Source organism: Salmo salar, chromosome ssa12, assembly GCF_905237065.1.
Source record: "Salmo salar chromosome ssa12, Ssal_v3.1, whole genome shotgun sequence".
In the NCBI taxonomy this organism is placed as follows: Eukaryota; Metazoa; Chordata; class Actinopteri; order Salmoniformes; family Salmonidae; genus Salmo; species Salmo salar.
In genome coordinates, this window is record NC_059453.1 from 36,957,923 (window position 1) to 36,983,559 (window position 25,637).

General features: G+C 43.5%; 1 protein-coding gene across 6 annotated transcripts; it reads left to right on the plus strand.

The window, feature by feature from the left end:
• Positions 1 to 127: 127 nt before the first annotated feature.
• On the plus strand, positions 128 to 25,289 carry LOC106564798 (uncharacterized). Of its 6 annotated transcripts, none has more exons than XM_014131201.2 (18): positions 128 to 261; positions 598 to 702; positions 1,488 to 1,801; positions 3,182 to 3,300; positions 7,355 to 7,634; positions 8,685 to 8,762; positions 11,600 to 11,718; positions 15,907 to 16,186; positions 17,250 to 17,327; positions 20,928 to 21,011; positions 21,769 to 21,980; positions 22,065 to 22,129; positions 22,228 to 22,442; positions 22,602 to 22,858; positions 23,294 to 23,428; positions 23,531 to 23,678; positions 23,899 to 23,925; positions 24,163 to 25,289. In XM_014131201.2, coding segments are annotated over exons 2-18 (2,721 nt in total). In that variant the 5' UTR covers positions 128 to 261; positions 598 to 700; the 3' UTR covers positions 24,471 to 25,289. The 6 variants fall into 6 exon arrangements, 5 of the variants coding, with proteins under 5 accessions (XP_013986676.1, XP_013986678.1, XP_013986677.1 ...); XM_014131203.2 differs by having other exon boundaries at positions 22,797 to 22,858; XR_006757983.1 differs by lacking the exon at positions 22,602 to 22,858 and having other exon boundaries at positions 24,163 to 24,213.
• The last annotated feature ends 348 nt before the right edge of the window (positions 25,290 to 25,637 follow it).

A 25,637-nucleotide genomic window follows, 5' to 3' on the forward strand; every position in this document is an offset into this window, starting at 1 on the left:
ACATTTCAGGGATATTTTATTTCAGCATGAAACATGGGACAAACACTACATGTTGCATTTATATTTTTGTACAGTGTAGTTTGAACACAAGAGGGCAGCACGCCGTACATAGCACGCTACCAAATAACCCACATACAGTCTGCATAGAACTAGGGATGACTCACTGCTGAAAACGAAAGTAAATTCAAAATCTGTAAAACTCTTCTTTCATATTTTCCTGTGCTGCCGGCACTTTTTGTGTTTGAAATGGATCCATCCATGGTAAGACATTGTTTATAGGGAAATGTAGTATTCTGTCATTTCACAAATATTAGGTAAATGTCCCTGTAAAAGTTTGTTTACAGAAAAGTAGGCTACGTTATATTTTCATATTCCATTGACATCAACAATGAAGTGGGAGATAGACTTGATTAAGAAATATAATTTATTTAATGGATGAAACAATGCAACTACATGTGATTATGTTGCTGATAGGCCTACATAGAATGTCTGGGTTAAAATCTACATTGTCGATAGTAAACCTTTCTTATTTTAATCACATAACATTAAGAGACCAAACATAGCAACTTACTTCCTACTTGATTTCATCTCATAAAGTTGTTGGTATAGCCAAAGCAGTTACCGGGCTGCTGCTTCCGGGAGCCAGGCAGAGGCAGAGATTGAAGAGTCACCCGATAAACTCTCCCGCGACACCGCTAGAATGTGAGTGGGGATTAATGAGCCTGATATAAACAACTCTACCATACCTCTTTTATTGCATCATTTTCATTAATTGAGTGAAATTCATGTGGAACATTGAAGTAAATACAGCATGTGGTGGTGGAATGGAAACAGTGACCACAACAACTTTTTCTGAATAAGAGTTCAGGTGTAATCTATGTTCGGAATTAACGGGTATTTGCCACAATATATTTCTGTTCGTTTTTGAGTGGCATGTGTTCCGAAATAGACAATAATGTACTGTGCTGCATTTCAGCATCGTTCTGTCCTTCAGAAAAAATACTGAAATTAAAACAACTCTTATTTTATATTATCCAACTTGTTTGATCATTTGAAATCCATTGGCAACAAAACAAGGAAATGATCAAATAGTTATACCTGATGTTTTTGTTGCACTTCATAGTGTTTATCTGCCATTTCTATGGCATCATTTTACTGTTAAAAGTTGGGTTCTGCATGGATTCTATTATAAATATTGAACAAAAATAGTATATGACACATGCACATAAGACTGCAATGTATTCTGCTTGAACAAGATCATCCAAAAGAGATGTGCTAATATTCTCCCATTGGCCGGTTTATCAAAAGGTATAATCCACCTCTTTTCAGAAGCAATTCTCAATCAGAATGAGCAAATTTAATTCAGAACAGGTTTCTTTATTTAGATTGAGGTGTTAAAACAATGGTGCTTTATTAAGAATGAGCTCTTATTTATTTTATTAGATGTTTTTAAACATGGTCATTGTGTGCCTGTTTCTTGTGTCCAGGTCGACAATACTTTATAAGCCGTCTGTGTTGAGGGCTGAGGAGCTGAAAGAGAGAAGCTATTTGGGTCTTCCAAGTCAGCTGCTGCCCACTCTGGAGGAGCTAAGCACAGAGGAGTTGATGAGATTTCAGTTTTACCTGACTGGTGGCCAGCTGCCTGGCTTGTGTCCTGTCCCAGAGAGCCAACTGGAGAGGGCTGACTGGCGGAAGACCCCCCAGAAATACAGCCCTGAGAATGCTGTGAAGATCACAGTGGGCATCCTGAGAAGGATGAACCGGAATGATCTCATTGAAAAGTTAGAGAGAGATCACAGAGGTAACACAGCAAAACAAAATATCTATATTAACATTGCCAAAGTAAGTGAAGTAGATAAACAAAAGTGAGATAAACAATACAAATGAACAGTAAAGATTACACTCATAAGTTCCCAAAAAATAAAGACATTTCAAATGTCATATTATGTCTATATACAGTGTAGTAACGATGTGCAAATATATAAAGTACAAAAGGGAAAATAAATAAACAGAACTATGGGTTGTATTTACAATGGTGTTTGTTCTTCACTGGTTGCCCTTTTCCTGTGGCAACAGGTCACAAATCTTGCTGCTGGAATGGCACACTGTCACAGAAAATGTTGTTTTGTTGAAGGGAGGACCAATACGCAGCGGGAATGTGGATGCTCATCTTTTAATTACTTTAGAATAAAGCATACACGGGTAAAAAACAAGACAGTACAACAGTCTTGCAGGCTATACTAAACGCAGTGCAAAAACAACTACCCACAAAACACAAACACACCCTACTATATAGGACTCCCAATCAAAGGCAACTCAACACAGCTGCCTTCAATTGGGAGTCCAACCCCAATGAACTATACATAGAACCACAGACATAGACCAGTGACAAACCCCATACACATACATCAACTCCCCTCTGCCACGTCCTGACCAAACTACAATAACCAAATATCCTCTATACTGGTCAGGACGTGACACACTGTGGTATTTCACCCAGTAGATATGGGAGTTGATCAAAATTGGGTTTGTTTTCTAATTCTTTGGGGATCTGTGTAATCTAAGGGAAATATGTCTCTCTAATATGGTCATACATTTGGCAGGAGGTTAGGAAGTGCAGCTCAGTTTCCACCTACTTTTGTGGGCAGTGTGCATATAGCCTGTCTTCTCTTGAGAGCCAGGTCTGCCTACAGTGGCCTTTCTCAATAGCAAGGGTATGCTCACTGAGTTTGTACATAGTCAAAGCTTTCCTTAAGTTTGGGTCAGTCACAGTGGTCAGGCATTCTGTTACTGTGTACTCTGTTTAGGGCCAAATAGCATTCAAGTTTGCTCAGTTTTTTTGTTAATTCTTTCTAATGTGTCCCCCTCTCTCTCTCTCTCATATTAAATAAATAAATAAATAAATAAATAAATAAATAAATAAATAAAGAGAGCACCCATGCTTCTGCCTCTACACTGCCTCACTCTGCTTCCTCTGTTGGGCAGTCCAGCATCTTGACAGGTCCCAGTCAGGGAGCAGAAGGGACTTTGGAGTGTGAGTGGACATTGAATATATAGCCTGATATTAACCACTCTATCATAGCTAATGTACTGCATTATTTTTTTAATGAATCGTAAACAACAAGTGAACACAGCATGTGGTGGTGTAGGGGAACAGTGTGTGACTGTTTTCTGTGTCCAGGTGGAACCTGTCTGATGAAAGGGTTGGATCGCTTAGAGGAGGTGGGGGTGGCGAGGAAGAGGAGGAAAAGGTACAAACCGAAGATTCTGACTGGCAGTCTGAAGAAGAGAAAGCAAGAGGTAAGACTAGTGGCCATTTCTAAGGGTTTGTCATTGTGAGCAAAGACTAAAACAATCTTTTTTGTGTTCATGGACCATTCCCTATGAACAGTGTCACCATTTGGTGCTTACCTATGGATTTAAACCACACTTTCCATACATATTTGCCCATGGAAGAAGTGGTCAGAAAGGGACTTTTTGGACCTGAATGCCAAAACCTTCAGCCTTTCCGGGAAACTTAAGGAGAGAGATGCTGCTTATAAACATGGTAAGGTGTCTGGGGACAATTGTATGGTTAAACAGTACAAATATGACCTACGCAGATCGATCAAGATGGCGAGACAAAAGTGGAGGGACAAAGTGGAGGATCAATTCAGCGGGTAGGATATTAGGCATATGTGGCAGGGGCTTCTAACGATCACGGATTACAAAAATAAATCCAGTCACGTCGTGGACACCAACGCCGCCCTACTGGATGAGCTAAACACCGTTTTCTCACACTTCGAGCAAAACAACTGAGCTGCCGAGGAGAGCCCCTGTGGACAACGAGGGCTATTTGTTTACGGTCTCCATGGAGTGGCATATGTAAGTCATTCAAACGTGTTAACTCTCGCAAGGCTGCCAGCCCAGAAGGCATCCCTAGCCGCTCCCTCAGAGCATGTGCAGGCCAGCTAGCTGTTGTGTTTTTGGAGATGTTCAATCTCTCTCTAGCTCAGGCCATTATCCCCACCTACTTCAAGATGTCCACTATCATCTCAGTGCCCAAGAAAAGGAACTGAATGACTATCAACCCGTAGCACTCACTTCCGTCGTTATAATAACTGCTTCGAGAGGCTAGTCAAAGACTATATCACCTTCTCCCTCCCTGACACGTTCAACCCTCTCCAATTCGCCTACCGCCCGACAGATCCACGGACAACGCAATCACCATTGCTCTGCACACTGCCCTCACCCACCTGGATAGGAGGAATGCATATGTGAGGATGCTGTTCATCGACTACGGCTCGGCCTTCAATACCATAGTGCCCTCTAAGCTCCCCATAAAGCTCACAGCCCTGGGACTGAACTCCATATGCAACTGGGCCCTGGATTTTCTGGTGGAAATCTTACCTTTAACTAATAACGAGGAAAGGCAAAGTTAACAATCAATCAAGGTATTACTTTTATTATAAACGTATTATAATAAAGGAGGCTGGTCTCCCCACCCACACAGGTGAAGTGGAGTGAGAGCCTCTCGTTCAAAGAATGCAGGAGAATTTATATAGTCGAGCTACCCCATGCAAGCATCTGCAAAACACGTGACCCTATGCATGTGTATGTGTGTGTGTGAGGGGAGACAACTGGGTGAAAAGATTGCCTCAGTCTGTCGCAACTGACTGAGGACAATAGGGGCCAGAACGACAGGAAGTCACTACAGACATACTTCCTCTAACAGTAGCTCAACGGTTCCCCCAAGTTGGGCAAGCAAGCGCCTTTGACTGTCGGCCCAGATGATGTATGGTCATACTGGTCACACACACACACACAAAACATGAATCTTTTGTCCAGAAACAGGCTCCAAAGATAACAACAGCTCTATCACAGGTATGCAGAATATAACACTTTTCTCTGTCTCCAGTTAAGCTGAGGAACCAGTTAGTTTCTGTCAGTCTTGGCTGAGTGGCCAGACATCATGGGGTCATTCTACACACACAGAACAGTTAGAACAGACCTCTATTCATGTGCACACACGCAATCTTATATGAGTTAGTTTCTTTATCAATCTCAAGCCCAATGCCTAGGCTTAAAGAAGGATATTTAAGTACACAAGCATTAGTAAGGTTTAACTTCAAAATGCCCTCACAACTTCCTGACAGGCCGCCCCCAGCTGGTGAAGGTGGGCAACATTATCTCCTCTACACTGGTCCTCGACGCGTGGGCCCCACGAGGTTCTGTCCTCAGTCCGGTCCTGTACTCCCTGTGTACCCATGAATGTGTGTCCTCGCACAGTTCCAACTCCATCACCAAGTTCGCTGACGACACGACAGTAGTAGGCCTGATTACCAACAACGATGGGACGGCCTACAGGGAGGAGGTAGGTACTCTGACGGTGTGGTGCCAGGTAAACAACCTCTCCCTCAATGTCAGAAAAACTAAGGAGCTGATTATGGACTTCAGGAGGAACCAGGTTGGGCAAGCCCCCATCCATGACCGCCGTGGAGACTGTCAAAAATGGCGTACAACATCTCTGAGGAGCTGGAATAGTCAAACCACACAGACAGCATGGTGAAGAAGGCACGACAGCAACTGTTTAACCTCAGGAGGCTGAAGAAATTTGGCCTGTCCTCGAGGACCCTCACAGTGTTTTACAGCAGCACCATCAAGATCATACTGTTGGACTGCATCAGAGCCTGCAAAGGCAATTCCACCGCCGCTGACCGCAAGGCACTTCAGAGGGTGGTACACTCAGCCGAATCTACCGTTGAGTGTACACACAACACCAGGTGTCACAGGAAGGCCAAGAAAATCATCAAGGACCTCAGCCACCCGAGCCATGGCCTGTTCTCCCCGCTTCCATCACTCAGACACGAGAGTACTCTCTTCCCCATAGGGGAACCCTTTTTGGTGCTGGGTAGAACCGTTTTTATAGAGGGTTCTGCCTAGAAGGGTACTACCAATAAGGGTACTACCAATAACCATTTTAGAATCTAATGGTTCTTCCTAGAACCCTCTATGAAGGGTTCCACCGAGAACCCTTTTATCTTTGGAGAGTTCTTCCTAGAACCATCTATGAACGGTTTCACCAGCCTTATTAGCCTTTAAAATGTGATTATTTATGACAATGGAACAACCATCTAAGTAACAGGTGCAATAAGTCCAACTACTGACAGATTTAATTCATTTAGAAAAATATCATACATTTTTCTTTGTGTAGCATAAAATTAATCAAACAATTAATGTACATGCAAAACCACAGATATTAAAATAAAACATTCTGAAAAATCACCCTGTGTCACGAATCCCACCGAAGGTGGCTCCCCTGCCTGCTCGAGCGGCGGTCGTCGTCGCCGGCCTACTAGCCACCGCTGATCCCTTTTTACTTTTCTGTTTGTATAGTCTTATTGGTTGCACCTGTTCCCTATTGTGTTTCTTGATTTGTGTTTATTTAAGCCTGCTTAGCCCACCCAGGTTTGTGCAGGATTACTTTTGCTGTTGTTGTATTTTTGGATGTGCTGGCTTACGCCTTGTATTCTCTCTTCGGACTGTTTGCCCGTTGTTCTAGGTTGGTCGTTTGTTTTACACGCCCGTTTGTTTTGGCGTTGACCGTTTTGTGCGGGAAAGAATAAAGGACGCTATACTTTACCTATGCTCTCTGTGCCAGACTCCTACCACCACTCCTAGTATGCCGTGACACCCTGCAATAGAGCATGCTGTAAAATATAATATATGGTTCTATGTAGAACCCTTCTTGCCATTCCAATAAGCCCTTCTTACCTTCCAAAGAATCCTTCTTGAATACCAAAGAATCATCAAATAACCCTTTCTTCCAAAAACAGTTCTTAGGATGTTAAAGGTTCTAGGTAGAACTCTTTGCCTTACAAAGAACCCTTGTCTTCCAAAAGGGGTTCTTTAGATCAAAGCGCCTCCCTTTTGGTACCCTTTTTTTGTAAGAGTGTACAGGAGCATCATGGCTAAAACTAACAGAATGGCCAATAGCTTCTACCCCCAGACCACCTGCCCCCCCCCCCCCCGATTTTGGTATAATTGACGTTTAAGGTTAAAATATGTACATATTTACAACAATAAAACATTTTTAAAAGAAATTATAAGATAGTTTGACAACCCTGTTTGTAAGCTTTTAAATGATATCAGCCACAACCGTTTATCTTTTCCAGTGATGAAAACATGTCTCATGATGCGGTATGCAAAATAGGCACCTTTTATCTCCTGAATGTTTTGGCATTCAGGTCCAAAAAGTTTCACTTTCTGAGCACTTCTACAATGCGCAAATATGTATGGAAGGTTTCTTTCAAATCAAAAGGGGTGCTGTCAAAAGTGATTGAATTCAAATGGATTTGTGTTGTTTTCTCTATAGGGACCCACAGTGCTGTCTGTCCCAAATCTTCTACTGGAAACTCTAGAGAAGCTGAGCACAGTCAATCTGAAGAGATTTCAGTGGCATCTGACTGAGGATGTTCTGGACAAACTTCCTCCCATTCCAGAGAGCCAGCTGAAGAACTCTAACTGGCAGGACACAGTGGATCAGATCATGCAGATCTATGGCCCTGAGAAAGCTGTGGAGATCACTGTGGTAGTCCTGAGGTTGCTGTACCGGAATGATCTTGCTGAAGTCTTAGAGAGATCTCATAGAGGAGGTAACACAGCATGACTGACAAATCTATCCATTACAAATGCACGTCCTTGTTTGATAGCCAGTTACTCTCCGAATCTCAGCCGAGACTGAAGGAGAAGGTATATGTGGCATCAGGAAAACAGCCTGTGGCATCAGTAGTAGTCATATACTGTACATTAATTATAGTCCCAAAATGGACTAAAAAGTGTTAAAACAATAACTTTGAACATAAAGCTAGTACTTTCTAAAACAAGAGCGTCTGATATGAGGGGTACTTGTAACATCTCTGGTTTCCTTGGAACATTTGAAGGTTGGGTTTTGATTTCAAGCAATACCCACTAACACAGGGTGTTCACTTGTAAATGATCTCTAGGGGCACTCCGAGTGCACACGGATGCTCCAGTTGAAGAGTGATCTCACAATAGCAGTCAAGCACTGAAGCTAACTGGCTAAAGTTGGCTAGCTTGATAGCTACTTCCAGACACAAATGAGAGAACACCTCACTCTGAATATTTTACTCACCCTAGCAGCGCTGGTTAGAGTATTTTTATGTTATCTTGATGGGTTAATGACTAACTGTGTTACTGGCCGACAACACATAAGAAACACCCACATCAAAGCACGCGTTCAAGACACAAAGTTTGTCTTTTCAGTGGCATTGCTTAATGAGGAGGAAAACGGAGGTGAAAGCAGCCAGTACTGTTCCTATTTAAAGTAAAGGTTCACACATTTTGAATGTTTTTGTGCATCTGAGCAATTTTCAATCGATTCCTTGGGAAATGTCATGTTTATCTGAGCTATTGCCGTTCAAGCAGGCAGAAATTCAACCGGTATGACGTAGCACTGTGATAAAGCCACTCTCACTACACTGGAAGTTAATAGGAATACGACTTCTAGATCACGAAAACACCCATCATACATGTCAGATTATAATACTGGCCGATGTCATGATGTGGGAGGTCGTCTTCTCTCGAATGAGCCATTGATCATATTTTTGTAATATTTCTACCTCAACAAATGTGTAATTTAACAGAGGGTCTAACACATTTCTCCTATTTGTCTGCCTCTTCAGCCCAGGGTGCATTGGATGGTAAAGTTGCGAATGACAGACTCGACTCTTTGAGGCACACCGATCTGCAGGTTGAACATGGTGAGATTGTAGACTCACTGGTTGCCCTTTTCTTGTGGCAACAGGTCACAAATCCTGCTGCTGGAATGGCACACTGTGGTATTTCACCCAGTGAAATTGGGAGTTGATCAAAATTGGGTTTGTTTTCTAATTCTTTGGGGATCTGTGTAATCTATGGGAAATATGTGTCTCTAATATGGTCATACATTTGGCAGGAGGTTAGGAAGTGCAGCTCAGTTTCCACCTACTTTTGTGGGCAGTATGCATATAGCCTGTCTTCTCTTGAGAGCCAGGTCTGCCTACAGTGGCCTTTCTCAATAGCAAGGGTATGCTCACTGAGTTTGTACATAGTCAAAGCTTTCCTTAAGTTTGGGTCAGTCACAGTGGTCAGGCATTCTGTCACTGTGTACTCTCTGTTTAGGGCCAAATAGCATTCTAGTTTGCTCAGTTTTTTTGTTAATTCTTTCTAATGTGTCCGTATATATATGTATATATATTGTGGCAAACCTCTTCAAAGTTAGGAGCGTTTGTCACAAATTAAGTGGGAAACTGTCACCAAAGTCAGCCCAGAATGAAAGTTATTTCGAACATGACAGTACCTGTGTGTTTGTGTCGCTGTCCTGGTCCACCCAGGCTGCAGGTAAGGTCAAGGATAGCAGGGTTCGGTACACAAATCTGGTTCTCGGAAGGTCCAGGTCTAAACGCCAACAGGTAAGTCCAAAACAGTCCAGCTCGTAAACGGTAAATCCAGCCAATGTAGATTGTCTCTTTCTCTATGGTTCATAGATCCTTCCCGCCCTCTCTCTCTCTTCCTGGTTTTTCTTGACCTTTTATCTGTGGGTCGGCTCCACCTTCTGAGGGTTCCCCTTGCTTCTGGGAATTGTAGTTTTGGCAGTCGGCCATTTTGTGATCTGTAGTTCTGATCGGGGTGGCCATTTTAGTGATCGGGCAGAGCCCGTTTATTAGTTCTGCCCTCACATATCTGCCATTTATCACTTGACCCCCTTCTTTGCCACAATATATATACTGCTCAAAAAAATAAAGGGAACACTTAAACAACACATCCTAGATCTGAATTAAAGAAATAATCTTCTGAAATACTTTTTTCTTTACATAGTTGAATGTGCTGACAACAAAATCATACAAAATAATCAATGGAAATCCAATTTATCAACCCATGGTGGTCTGGATTTGGAGTCACACTCAAAATTAAAGTGGAAAACCACACTACAGGCTGATCCAACTTTGATGTAATGTCCTTAAAACAAGTCAAAATGAGGCTCAGTAGTGTGTGTGGCCTCCACGTGCCTGTATGACCTCCCAACAATGCCTGGGCATGCTCCTGATGAGGTGGCGGATGGTCTCCTGAGGGATCTCCTCCCAGACCTGGACTAAAGCATCCGCCAACTCCTGGACAGTCTGTGGTGCAATGTGGCGTTGGTGGATGGAGCGAGACATGATGTCCCAGATGTGCTCAATTGGATTCAGGTCTGGGGAACGGACGGGCCAGTCCATAGCATCAATGCCTTCCTCTTGCAGCAACTGCTGACACACTCCAGCCACATGAGGTCTAGCATTGTCTTGCATTAGGAGGAACCCAGGGCCAACCGCACCAGCATATGGTCTCACAAGGGGTCTGAGGATCTCATCTCGGTACCTAATGGCAGTCAGGCTACCTCTGGCGAGCACATGGAGGGCTGTGCGGCCCCCCAAAGAAATGCCACCCCACACCATGACTGACCCACTGCCAAACCGGTCATGCTGGAGGATGTTGCAGGCAGCAGAACGTTCTCCACGGCGTCTCCAGACTCTGTCACGTCTGTCACGTGCTCAGTGTGAACCTGCTTGCATCTGTGAAGAGCACAGGGCGCCAGTGGCGAATTTGCCAATCTTGGTGTTCTCTGGCAAATGCCAAACGTCCTGCACGGTGTTGGGCTGTAAGCACAACCCCCACCTGTGGATGTCGGGCCCTCATACCACCCTCATGGAGTCTGTTTCTGACCGTTTGAGCAGACACATGCACATTTGTGGCCTGCTGGAGGTCATTTTGCAGGGCTCTGGCAGTGCTTCTCCTGCTCCTCCTTGCACAAAGGCGGAGGTAGCGGTCCTGCTGCTGGGTTGTTGCCCTCCTACAGCTTCCTCCACGCCTCCTGATGTACTGGCCTGTCTCCTGGTAGCGCCTCCATGCTCTGGACACTACGCTGACAGACACAGCAAACCTTCTTGCCACAGCTCGCATTGATGTGCCATCCTGGATGAGCTGCACTACCTGAGCCACTTGTGTGGGTTGTAGACTCCGTCTCATGCTACCACTAGAGTGAAAGCACCACCAGCATTCAAAAGTGACCAAAACATCAGCCAGGAAGCATAGGAACTGAGAAGTGGTCTGTGGTCCCCACCTGCAGAACCACTCCTTTATTGGGGGTGTCTTGCTAATTGCCTATAATTTCCACCTGTTGTCTATTGCATTTGCACAACAGCATGTGAAATGTATTGTCAATCAGTGTTGCTTCCTAAGTGGACAGTTTGATTTCACAGGAGTGTGATGGACTTCGAGTTACATTGTTAAGTGTTCCCTTTATTTTTTTGAGCAGTGTATATATAAGAGAGCACCCATGCTTCTGCCTCTACACTGCCTCACTCTGCTTCCTCTGTTGGGCAGTCCAGCATCTTGACAGGTCCCAGTCAGGGAGCAGAAGGGACTTTGGAGTGTGAGTGGACATTGAATATATAGCCTGATATTAACCACTCTATCATAGCTAATGTACTGCATTATTTTTTTCATGAATCGTAAACAACAAGTGAACAGAGCATGTGGTGGTGTAGGGGAACAGTGTGTGACTGTTTTCTGTGTCCAGGTGGAACCTGTCTGATGAGAGGGTTGGATCGCTTAGAGGAGGGGGGGGCGGCGAGGAAGAGGAGGAAAAGGTACAAACCGAAGATTCTGACTGGCAGTCTGAAGAAGAGAAAGCAAGAGGTAAGACTAGTGGCCATTTCTAAGGGTTTGTCATTGTGAGCAAAGACTAAAACAATCTTTTTTGTGTTCATGGACCATTCCCTATGAACGGTGTCACCATTTGGTGCTTACCTATGGATTTAAACCACACTTTCCATACATATTTGCCCATGGAAGAAGTGGTCAGAAAGGGACTTTTTGGACCTGAATGCCAAAACCTTCAGCCTTTCCGGGAAACTTAAGGAGAGAGATGCTGCTTATAAACATGGTAAGGTGTCGGGGGACAATTGTATGGTTAAACATTACAAATATGACCTACGCAGATCGATCAAGATGGCGAGACAAAAGTGGAGGGACAAAGTGGAGGATCAATTCAGCGGGTAGGATATTAGGCATATGTGGCAGGAGCTTCTAACGATCACGGATTACAAAAATAAATCCAGTCACGTCGTGGACACCAACGCCGCCCTACTGGATGAGCTAAACACCGTTTTCTCACACTTCGAGCAAAACAACTCTGAGCTGCCGAGGAGAGCCCCTGTGGACAACGAGGGCTATTTGTTTTCGGTCTCCATGGAGTGGCATATGTAAGTCATTCAAACGTGTTAACTCTCGCAAGGCTGCCAGCCCAGAAGGCATCCCTAGCCGCTCCCTCAGAGCATGTGCAGGCCAGCTAGCTGTTGTGTTTTTGGAGATGTTCAATCTCTCTCTAGCTCAGGCCATTATCCCCACCTACTTCAAGATGTCCACTATCATCTCAGTGCCCAAGAAAAGGAACTGAATGACTACCAACTCGTAGCACTCACTTCCGTCGTTATAATAACTGCTTCGAGAGGCTAGTCAAAGACTATATCACCTTCTCCCTCCCTGACACGTTCAACCCTCTCCAATTCGCCTACCGCCCGACAGATCCACAGACGACGCAATCACCATTGCTCTGCACACTGCTCTCACCCACCTGGATAGGAGGAATGCATATGTGAGGATGCTGTTCATCGACTACAGCTCGGCCTTCAATACCATAGTGCCCTCTAAGCTCCCCATAAAGCTCACAGCCCTGGGACTGAACTCCATATGTGTAACAACTGTTGTCGTTTTGTTGAAGGGCGCAGCGGGAATGTGAATACTCATACTTTTAATAAACTCAAGTAAGGCATCCACAGGAAAAACAATAAACACGACAGCAACAGTTTTGCAGGCTAACAAACGCATTGCAAAAACAACTACCCACAAACACAAAGACAAACACACCCTATTATATAGGACTCCCAATCAAAGGCAACTCAACACACCTGCCTTCAATTGGGAGTCCCATCCCAATAAACTATACATAGAAAACGAACCTAGAACCTATACCCACAACTAACTAACTAAACATAGAAATACATAAACACAGAGCAGTGCCCAAAAGCCCCGGAATACATAAATAAAACGACCTACTACCTACACCACCACCCCGAACCATATAAAACAAATACCCTCTGCCACATCCTGACCAAACTCCAACAACCACTAACACTTAACTGGTCAGGACGTGACAATATGCAACTGGGCCCTGGATTTTCTGATGGAAATCCTACCTTTAACTAATAACGAGGAGAGGCAAAGTTAACAATCAATCAATCAAGGTATTACTTTTATTATAAACTTATTTTAATAAGGAGGCTGGTCACCCCACCCACACAGGTGAAGTGGAGTGAGAGCCTCTCGTTCAAAGAATGCAGGAGCATTTATATAGTCGAGCTACCCCATGCAAGCATCTGCAAAACACGTGACCCTATGCATGTGTATGTGTGTGTGTGAGGGGAGACAACTGGGTGAAAAGATTGCCTCAGTCTGTCACAACCGAGTGAGGACAATAGGGGCCAGAACGACAGGAAGTCACTACAGACATACTTCCTCTAACAGTAGCTCGACGGTTCCCCCAAGTTGGGCAAGCAAGCGCCTTTGACTGTCGGCCCAGATGATGTATGGTCGTACTGGTCACACACACACACACACACACACACACACACACACACACACACACACACACACACACAAGACACACACACACACACACACACACACACAAAACATGAATCTTTTGTCCAGAGACAGGCTCCAAACATAACAACAGCTCTATCACAGATGTGCAGAATATATCACTTTTCTCTGTCTCCAGTTAAGCTGAGGAACCAGTTCGTTTCTGTCAGTCTTGGCTGAGTGGCCAGACATCATGGGGTCATTCTACACACACAGAACAGTTAGAACAGACCTCTATTCATGTGCACACACGCAATCTTATATGAGTTAGTTTCTTTATCAATCTCAAGCCCAATGCCTAGGCTTAAAGAAGGATATTTAAGTACACAAGCATTAGTAAGGTTTAACTTCAAAATGCCCTCACAACTTCCTGACAGGCCGCCCCCAGCTGGTGAAGGTGGGCAACATTATCTCCTCTACACTGGTCCTCGACGCGTGGGCCCCACGAGGTTCTGTCCTCAGTCCGGTCCTGTACTCCCTGTGTACCCATGAATGTGTGGCCTCGCACAGTTCCAACTCCATCACCAAGTTCGCTGACGACACGCCTGATTACCAACAACGATGGGACGGCCAACATGGAGGAGGTAGGTACTCTGACGGTGTGGTGCCAGGTAAACAACCTCTCCCTCAATGTCAGAAAAACTAAGGAGCTGATTATGGACTTCAGGAGGAACCAGGTTGGGCAAGCCCCCATCCATGACCGCCGTGGAGACGGTCAAAAATGGCGTACAACATCTCTGAGGAGCTGGAATAGTCAAACCACACAGACAGCATGGTGAAGAAGGCACGACAGCAACTGTTTAACCTCAGGAGGCTGAAGAAATTTGGCCTGTCCTCGAGGACCTTCCAGTGTTTTACAGCAGCACCATCAAGATCATACTGTTGGACTGCATCACAGCCTGCTAAGGCAATTCCACCGCCGCTGACCGCAAGGCACTTCAGAGGGTGGTACACTCAGCCGAATCTACCGTTGAGTGTACACACAACACCAGGTGTCACAGGAAGGCCAAGAAAATCATCAAGGACCTCAGCCACCCGAGCCATGGCCTGTTCTCCCCGCTTCCATCACTCAGACACGAGAGTACTCTCTTCCCCATAGGGGAACCCTTTTTGGTGCTGGGTAGAACCGTTTTTATAGAGGGTTCTGCCTAGAAGGGTACTACCAATAAGGGTACTACCAATAACCATTTTAGAATCTAATGGTTCTTCCTAGAACCCTCTATGAAGGGTTCCACCGAGAACCCTTTTATCTTTGGAGAGTTCTTCCTAGAACCATCTATGAACGGTTTCACCAGCCTTATTAGCCTTTAAAATGTGATTATTTATGACAATGGAACAACCATCTAAGTAACAGGTGCAATAAGTCCAACTACTGACAGATTTAATTCATTTAGAAAAATGTATGATATTTATCTTTGTGTAGCATAAAATTAATCAAACAATTAATGTACATGCAAAACCACAGATATTAAAATAAAACATTCTGAAAATCACCCTGCAATAGAGCATTCTGTAAAATATAATATATGGTTCTATGTAGAACCCTTCTTGCCATTCCAATAAGCCCTTCTTACTTTCCAAAGAATCCTTCTTGAATACCAAAGAATCATCAAATAACCCTTTCTTCCAAAAACAGTTCTTAGGATGTGAAAGGTTCTAGGTAGAAACCTTTGCCTTACAAAGAAACCTTGTCTTCCAAAAGGGGCTCTTTAGATCAAAGCTCCTCTTATCCTCTGCAAAGAACTCTTTTGGTACCCTTTTTTTCTAAGAGTGTACAGGAGCATCATGGCTAAAACTAACAGACTGGCCAAAAAAAGCTTCTACCCCCAGACCACCTGCTGCCCCCCCCCCCATTTTGGTATAATTGACGTTTAAGGTTAAAATATGTACATATTTACAACAATAAAACATTTTTACAAGAAATTATAAGATAGTTTGACAACACTGTTTGTAAGCTTTTAAATTATATCAGCCACAACCGTTTATCTTTTCCAGTGATGGAGACATGTCTCATGATGCGGTATGCAAAATAGGCACCTTTATCTCCTGAATGTTTTGGCATTCAGGTCCAAAAAGTTTCACTTTCTGAGCACTTCTACAATGTATGGAAGGTTTCTTTCAAATCAAAAGGGGTGCTGTCAAAAGTGATTGAATTCAAATGGATTTGTGTTGTTTTTCCTATAGGGACCCACAATGCTGTCTGTCCCAAATCTTCTACTGGAAACTCTAGAGAAGCTGAGCACAGTCAAGCTGAAGAGATTTCAGTGGCATCTGACTGAGGATGTTTTGGACAAACTTCCTCCCATTCCAGAGAGCCAGCTGAAGAACTCTAACTGGCAGGACACAGTGGATCAGATCATGCAGATCTATGGCCCTGAGAAAGCTGTGGAGATCACTGTGGTGGTCCTGAGGTTGCTGTACCGGAATGATCTTGCTGAAGTCTTAGAGAGATCTCATAGAGGAGGTAACACAGCACGACTGACATATCTATCCATTACAAATGCACGTCCTTGTTTGATAGCCAGTTACTCTCCGAATCTCAGCCGAGACTGAAGGAGAAGGTATATGTGGCATCAGGAAAACAGCTTATGTGGCATCAGTAGTAGTCATATACTGTACATTAATTATAGTCCCAAAATGGACTAAAAAAGTGTTAAAACAATAACTTTGAACATAAAGCTAGTACTTTCTAAAACAAGAGCGTCTGATATGAGGGGTACTTGTAACATATCTCTGCTTTCCTTGGTACATTTGAAGGTTGGGTTTTGATTTCAAGTAATACCCACTAACACAGGGTGTTCACTCTTAAATGATCTCTCGGGGCACTCCGAGTGCACACGGATGCTCCAGTTGAAGAGTGATCTCACAATAGCAGTCAAGCGCTGAAGCTAACTGGCTAAAGTTGGCTAGCTTGATAGCTACTTCCAGACACAAATGAGAGAACACCTCACTCTGAATATTTTACTCACCCTAGCAGAGCTGGTTATAGTATCTTTATGTTATCTTGATGGGTTAATGACTAACTGTGTTACTGGCCGACAACACATAAGAAACACCCACATCAAAGCACGCGTTCAAGACACAAAGTTTGTCTTTTCAGTGGCATTGCTTAATGAGGAGGAAAACGGAGGTGAAAGCAGCCAGTACAGTTCCTATTTAAAGTAAAGGTTCACACATTTTGAATGTTTTTGTGCATCTGAGCAATTTTCAATCGATTCCTTGGGAAATGTCATGTTTTCATGTGTATCTGAGCTATTGCCGTTCAAGCAGGCAGAAATTCAACCGGTGTGACGTAGCACTGTGATAAAGCCACTCTCACTACACTTGAAGTTAATAGGAATACGACTTATAGATCACGAAAACACCCATTATACATGTCAGATTATAATACTGGCCGATGTCATAATGTGGGAGGTTGTCTTCTCTCGAATGAGCCATTGATCATATTTTTGTAATATTTCTACCTCAACAAATGTGTAATTTAACAGAGGGTCTAACACATTTCTCCTATTTGTCTGCCTCTTCAGCCCAGGGTGCATTGGATGGTAAAGTTGCGAATGACAGACTCGACTCTTTGAGGCACACCGATCTGCAGGTTGAACATGGTGAGATTGTAGACTCCTAAATTGATAGTGCAGTTTGTTTAGGCGATTTTACGCTAACTAGCTACTTCACATGCTGATATTGACTTTGGTATTATTGTGTGTTGCTACGTTAACTAGCGAGCTACCTAGCTAACTAGCTAGCCAGCCCATAGAGAGAGCATTGCATTGTGGGTTTTGTAGTCGACTTGAGCTGCAACAGATTTCCACAACAATTTGAAATGTTGTTACCAGCCTTATTATAACGAAAAAATGAAACATTTGTTCACAAAAAATATTGTTCTCACATATTAGTGTTATGTATGGTTTGAGTGGTTTTGGGTGGATTTTTCCTTTAAGGTTAAAGTATATCAAAGTTTAATTGTGCCCAGGATACAGCATGTGTAAACTTTAAAGTGAAATGCTTACTTGCGATCTCTCCTCAACAGTGCAGTACAAATATCAACATCAAAATAATCAAAAGTAAACTATGAAGTCAGATTGCAAAGTCTAAAATATGAACAAATTAGTAATAAGTATTGTGGGAAATATGCTCACTGGACAGTTATTAAATACACTCATCTAGTACCGGGTCAAGCCCCTTTTGCCTCAAGAACAGCCTGAAAATCGTAATCGTTCGTTGCTCAATTGGTGTTGGGGAAAACAGTACACCATCATCACCATCCAAATCCTGACTCTGCCATCAGCATGACACAACAGGAACCGGGATTAGTCGAACCAGGCAATGTTTTTCCACTCCTCAATTGTCCAGTGTTGGTGATCTTGTGTTTAGCTGATGGGAGTGAAACCCGGTGTGGTTGTATGCTGCAATAGCCCATCAGTGATAAGGATCGACGAGTTGTGCGTAGGGCTGTTGCGGTGACCCTATTACCGGCAGTCATGAGTCACGACTGCAGTAAAATTCGACGCGACCTTTGAGTCATGCAGGGGCGGAAATCCCAGGGGGGATGGGGGGAACACGACCCCCCCATCCTGGGAAAAATATGATTTGTTCCCCCCAATATATCACTGTAAACATAACTATGTAATTTAAGTAATATTAATAATACGCAATGAAAGCAATTGTGCTGATTATAGACACTTAACAGCGCGTTTTTAAGTTTCAAAAGATTGCGACCCCCCCCCCACCCTTTTCCTCACAATGGTTTGATCCACAGCCAGTTCCTTAGTTGGCAAGGTAACAGAGGGTTCGTATCTACTGTCTGAAAGGCACTCAATGCACGTAACTGACGTGAGGTTAATCCAGTCAATCGTGCCAGGGTTCACACACACTAGCTGAATTTGCAGAGCTAGCGCGCAAATATTAACTATTAAGCTAGCTAGTACCTATTCCATTTATGTGGCGTCGTCAAAGATGGAATCTTTGCTGTCGTCAATTTATTCCAAGATCAGCATGCATGTAAGTTTGTGCTTCAAAGTCCCTGTGATAAGGTTAGCGATAAACTGAACAGAACTACACTCTCTTCTACCATTGTCTTAAATATACTGCTCAAAAAAATAAAGGGAACACTTAAACAACACATCCTAGATCTGAATGAAAGAAATAATCTTATTAAATACTTTTTTCTTTACATAGTTGAATGTGCTGACAACAAAATCACACAAAAATAATCAATGGAAATCCAATTTATCAACCCATGGTGGTCTGGATTTGGAGTCACACTCAAAATTAAAGTGGAAAACCACACTACAGGCTGATCCAACTTTGATGTAATGTCCTTAAAACAAGTAAAAATGAGGCTCAGTAGTGTGTGTGGCCTCCACGTGCCTGTATGACCTCCCTACAACGCCTGGGCATGCTCCTGATGAGGTGGCGGATGGTCTCCTGAGGGATCTTCTCCCAGACCTGGACTAAAGCATCCGCCAACTCCTGGACAGTCTGTGGTGCAACGTGGCGTTGTTGGATGGAGCGAGACATGATGTTCCAGATGTGCTCAATTGGATTCAGGTCTGGGGAACGGGCAGGCCAGTCCATAGCATCAATGCCTTCCTCTTGCAGGAACTGCTGACACACTCCAGCCACATGAGGTCTAGCATTGTCTTGCATTAGGAGGAATCCAGGGCCAACCGCACCAGCATATGGTCTCACAAGGGGTCTGAGGATCTCATCTCGGTACCTAATGGCAGTCAGGCTACCTCTGGCGAGCACATGGAGGGCTGTGCGGCCCCCCAAAGAAATGCCACCCCACACCATGACTGACCCACCGCCAAACCGGTCATGCTGGAAGATGTTGCAGGCAGCAGAACGTTCTCCATGGCGTCTCCAGACTCTGTCACGTCTGTCACGTGCTCAGTGTGAACCTGCTTTCATCTGTGAAGAGCACAGGGCGCCAGTGGCGAATTTGCCAATCTTGGTGTTCTCTGGCAAATGCTAAACGTCCTGCACGGTGTTGGGCTGTAAGCACAACCCCCACCTGTGGACGTCGGGCCCTCATACCACCCTCATGGAGTCTGTTTCTGACCGTTTGAGCAGACACATGCACATTTGTGGTCTGCTGGAGGTCATTTTGCAGGGCTCTGGCAGTGCTTCTCCTGCTCCTCCTTGCACAAAGGCGGAGGTAGCGGTCCTGCTGCTGGGTTGTTGCCCTCCTACGGCCTCCTCCACGTCTCCTGATGTACTGGCCTGTCTCCTGGTAGCGCCTCCATGCTCTGGACACTACGCTGACAGACACAGCAAACCTTCTTGCCACAGCTCGCATTGATGTGCCATCCTGGATGAGCTGCACTACCTGAGCCACTTGTGTGGGTTGTAGACTCCGTCTCATGCTACCACTAGAGTGAAAGCACCGCCAGCATTCAAAAGAGACCAAAACATCAGCCAGGAAGCATAGGAACTGAGAAGTGGTCTGTGGTCCCCACCTGCAGAACCACTCCTTTATTGGGGGTGTCTTGCTAATTGCCTATAATTTCCACCTGTTGTCTATTCCATTTGCACAACAGCATGTGACATTTATTGTCAATCAGTGTTGCTTCCTAAGTGGACAGTTTGATTTCACAGAAGTGTGATTGACTTGGAGTTACATTGTGTTGTTTAAGTGTTCCCTTTATTTTTTTTGAGCAGTGTATATTTAATGGTCTCGTTGCAAAAGCTAAATTGTCGCAAGGGAACTTTTATTTATTTTATTTCACCTTTATTTAACCCGGGTAGCAAAGATTATAGCAAACACCACTGAAACGGAATTGGTGCTCGCTAGCTTTGCAAGTTCAGCTATTGTTGGAAGCCAGCCAATATGAAACAAACGATTAAAATTACAAAAGGTTGCAGTATATGTTGTGTAAATGGTGAACTCATACAGCTGTCAACTCTTGTCACTGCAATCCGTTTCACATTTGCTAGCTACCTTTTAGATCGAAGCCCATATAGAATGATAGAAGAAAAGGAGATAGAAGCCCATCTCCTACTGTTAATAACCTACACACTGTGTGTGTGTAGCCAGCCAGGTAGAAAAATGGCAGAAAAAAGACAGACTTCAGAGTATTTTTCAGTACACTAAAATGCAAAGTAAGAACCCTAGTAGCCTAATATCTCAAAGACTAGTTGATAAAATGTTCATAAGAAAGAAGTGAAATGCTAATAGAAATGTTTCACAATGATGTCATTAGGCAGAGCAGGCAACAGATGGCACACAGACAGCAGAGTTGGGGACAGATATGCAGGGACAGACTGGCAGAGACATGGAGTTTCAGGTAAGTTTGTTGAGTCTTTGGCAACATTATGAAAGGTTCTCAATTTGTTTTACTTGTAAAATAGGAACATAATTGGAAAATGCCATGGATACCCCCACTCTCAACTTAAACTGGTGACTGAACTAAGATTTGTTAAAGGCAATGGTATTGCTGTAGTGATTAGTTGTGTCGTCTTGGGTACCGGTAGTTAGGAGTACGGCAAACACCTTATTTCTTTGGTTCCTCAATATACATTTACCATATTACAACGTAGGCTATGTGTTACAGCACTACTTTTGGTGTCCCCCTCAGGAATTGCTCTTGAGAAAATTTCATGTAATTGTCCCCTCCAAAGTTGATATCAGATTTTCGCCCCTGGAGTCATGGTTATCTCCTTTCATGTACTCTGGACATGCGTTAGTAGTACCCAACTTGCTAATGATCATCAGGTCGCTAATGGCCTGGTACTCAGGGCTCTATTGTTCCTCTAACCGCTCTGACATCAATACAAATGCAATGGAAAATCACATCAAACACTTATCATCAAACCAGTATCATGCTTTTAAAACTCACCTCAATGTGATGATCAATTTGAAGAAAGAAGTTCAACAGCAGGTTGAAACTGAGTGTAAAACATGGTTGTTGTGGATGTTGTTTCAAACCTTTTGTTCTTAGACCTGATGGTCCGATACTGTCTGGCAGATGGTAACATAGAGAACAGTCTCATTGAGTTGACAAAGATTTGTTTGTGACTGACACACACACTCTCTCTTTCTAGTGCCTGTCTGCTCCGGAGAAAAACACCCATCTTTTAAAAAAAGTGAGACGACATGGTATGTCTCACCGGGCATTATTACACCTGCCAGATCAACCGTATCTTGCTCTTGCTCTGAGAGTGACCTTGAGGAGGAACACGTCCAACTTGTTGGCAGTTCTTCTAGTGCCTTGGATAGAGAAGCATCGGATCGCACAGCTGTTGACTCTCTCTCTGTAAGAGCCTCACCTGAAAGAAAGACCATTGTTAGATCTTTTCAACAAACTATTGGTTCAATAACTATTGTTTTTACATTTTAGAAGTCTGTGACTCCCTATCAATTTGAACCTAAAACCTGTGATCATGAGAACAAGGGAACATACTGGTAATGTTGTTTATTAACTTGATGTTGCCTTTTTTATTGATACAATTCAGGGAAAGCACAAAATTACCATTCTTCATTTGTGTTGTTCTGCCCTACAGGTTCCAGTGCCCCCATGCAGGTCTGTTCCAGTGCAGTATAACTGGACTAGTATTTGAGATGGAGGGGGAGGGAGAGGTGCTCTATTGGACAGTCCCCTGGAACAGGAGGCTTCTAGCCCAGAGAGGCAAGAGGCCTGCAGGGCCCCTGTTTAAGTTTACATGTCTCCAAGGGTCTGTCGGTCAGCTACACCTCCCACACTGTGAGCTCTATGATCGTGAGTGGTGATTTGATAAAAGTCCTAATACTTTACGACTGATTTGATTCTGAAGGAGCATATGCTTTTCATTTACCTATCATCTGCATCAACATTGTTTTGAATTGCCATAAAAATCTCAGCACGTCATGAAATTCTAGAAATATATTTCTTTCCTAGAGGGTGGATGTGACTTCCTGTCTGTAGCCCATGTGACTGATGACAAAAAAGTGGAATTTATCGATAACCTTGAGCTAACAGACACACATGTCATAATACATGTCACTGGATTCTCTAAGTATGGCATCGTCAGTGAAGAATGCAGGCCCATCTCTCCTATCGATACCCTTGTCTTGTTATTCTACCAACTCCCAGATGTTGACAAGAGGTCCATCCTGAAGGTTTTGTTGCTTCCCAGTAATGTTGTACTCAAGGAGGTAGGCATATCAAAAAACCCTATACCTTTGCTGGAATTCAATTAAATACACACTGTGAATAATGCAGAACATTATCACTGTGTCACAAAAAGGCAGACATGCTTTGAGTAATGTATCTACCCGGTATAGCCAGAAGAGGACTGGCCACCCATCAGAGCCACTGTACTTCTGCCTCTGAATTTCTTGCTCTTAGTTTTTTGGTGGGTAACTGCTGATGTAAAAAGGGCTTTATAAAAGACATTTGTTGATTGACTTAGATAAGGTTTACCATACAAAACCAAGCATTACAAACACATAATGAATATAAGTGAAGCGTTTACAAGGGGCACAAACGTGTTATTATGTGTTTAATGTGTGAGATACATCCTCAGTGTATTTCTTCTTGACTCAATTGAAGCACAATTTATCTGTCCATTCCATATCTGTCTTCTCAAGGTACGGGAGGAAAGGAGAAGCAGCAATGGGGATAGAGAAATCTACCTTGAAACAACTTCTCACTGCCAACTCACCCCGAAGCAAGAATACACCCTCTCCACCGATCTTACAGATGACCATCGAATAAAACCAACGGTGATATCTGAGATGAGCTAGAAAATGTTGCTTGCCAATTATTTTATTATCTTGTGTATTCAAATGACAATTTGATTGACTAAACAAACACTTCTTTTACAGAAAGCATCATTTGTTGATTTCCAGTCCTATGAAAACTACATTCCAACATTTCAGTTGTTCATGCAATCGATTGTTAAAGAAGCAAATATTTTTCTGAACGAAAATGGCAGTGATACATTTGTATGGGATGGACTTGTCTGGCTTCCAGGTAACTGAAATTGAAAGGTCAAAGTGCGCAATCCACATGTGCAAGAAATACTAGAACTATTGGTCATTTTGCTGTTGTCATTTATTTTGATCAATATGTTTTATTTATTTGTAAAACAATGTTGTTATTTATGATAGTGTATTTATATGATCATGATGACTTATTGTAATAGATGCAGTCTTTCATCAGATAGCAACAAAAATGTGTTTCTCATCCACAGCCTCACTAACAGAATTCACGTCTACAGGTAACTTTACTCATCTCAACTTCTACTTAGCCTCATCACGAATGGCAATCTCACAATTTAAACATTATGGAAAAATCTAAATTAAATAAATCCAATTAAAATCTATTTAAAATGCACCATTGTAGCTATCCTAATGGTCCTGAGTTGTCAAAATAGTTATTATTACTTTTAGTGATTTTTGAAAATGTATTTTGGATGTCAAGTCTCAATTTTAAATACGTATTTTTAATTTCTCAGTTTTGGCCCCTCCACCTGTAACTCCTATCCCCCCTGGTCGAGCCTTCATTACAAAACACAGAATGGCGCTAGAGACTCGTCTGGGAGTCTTGCGACCCATACTCCTGCATCTCCAGCAACCGGACCGGGGGGTTCTGATTGACGAGGAGAGGGAGGAGGTGCTCAGCAAAACCCCAAAGACCCTGCAGAACCAAGCTCTACTGGATATGGTGATCAGAAAGGGGGCCCGCGCCCAGGAACACTTCTACCAAGCCCTGAGAGAAGCAGACCGCTGCCTGGTTGAAGACCTGGAAGAGCAGACAGCCTGAGAGGTGGCAATAGACACAAGAAGATCAGGGTGTATTTATAGCTCAGGGACTCAGATGTTCTTAGTGGTGTGACAGAATTGTTCATATTTCTTTAGTGTATAGATTTATAGAACATTATTTTTCATGTTTTTATTTTCCTACATAAACACATTTTTGTGATGCATTTCTACAGTTGATCTCAGGTTGAAGACACTCATGAATTTCGGGGTACAGACAAGCTCGGGGACTCTAACCTAACGTTGCAGGCGTAAAATAAACCTACAGGGAATCCAATGCTGTAGTGTATACATACAAAGGAATTTGTATTGCATTTGATACATTTTCATGTAAGCTTGTGGAGTCTGATTCCTCTCAAGCTTTTGTGGCGTACCCCAGGTTAGCCACCAGGGGGAGCCGCGTTGAGGCCTGGTGATAGACGGAGTCTACATCACACAGTGATGGCTCCCTCTGCTGGATGTGTCAGGTCTCGACGGGGTCTCCGGCCAGGACTAATTGGGGCTGATTATGCTTTGTGAGTAATCAAGGGGCTGATTGCTCACCAGCTGGACGAGTCCCATTAAAGCTGCCAGAAGGACAGCACATGGGAGTGGGGACTGGGGAAGAGAGGTTATTGAAGCGATAAGGCCCGAGGGGGTGTGGTTATTGGCCAATATACCATGGCTAAGGGCTGTTCATAAGCACGGCGCAACACGGAGGGCCTGGACACAGCCCTTAGCCGTGGTATATTGGCCATATATCACAAACCCCCGAGGTGCCTTATTGCTATTATAAACTGTTCACCAACGGAATTAGGGAAGTAAAAATAAATGTTTTGTCATACCCATTGTATATGGTCTGATATAACACGGTTGTCAGCCAATCAGCATTCAAGGTTCAAATCACCCAGTTTATAATCCTGTATAGTCGTGCTCAGTACCAGAGATAATGGAGGGAGCTTGGTTTTGTTCGCACAGGATACTGCTCAGAAGACCGTATCCTGGAGGAGGTCTCCTGGAGGAGACCTATTCTTTTTTCTTTGTTTATTATTTAAATTAACACCATTGAATCCGAGCTAATACAATTTTGTCCGTGTCTGATCTGTGTAAATGTCTTGACCAAATCTCCTGGTCTGCCACACTTCCTTCCTACCAAGGTGACCCGTTTCAGGAAACTAGGCATATGACGCAA

What these genes read in the sequence shown, in the direction of transcription:
- LOC106564798 (XM_014131201.2), top strand. An exon ending in TGAAGAAGAGAAAGCAAGAG is followed by an intron (nt 3,301 to 7,354) that starts GTAAGACTAGTG and finishes TTTTCTCTATAG; the next exon opens with GGACCCACAGTGCTGTCTGT. An exon ending in TGAAGAAGAGAAAGCAAGAG is followed by an intron (nt 11,719 to 15,906) that starts GTAAGACTAGTG and finishes TTTTTCCTATAG; the next exon opens with GGACCCACAATGCTGTCTGT.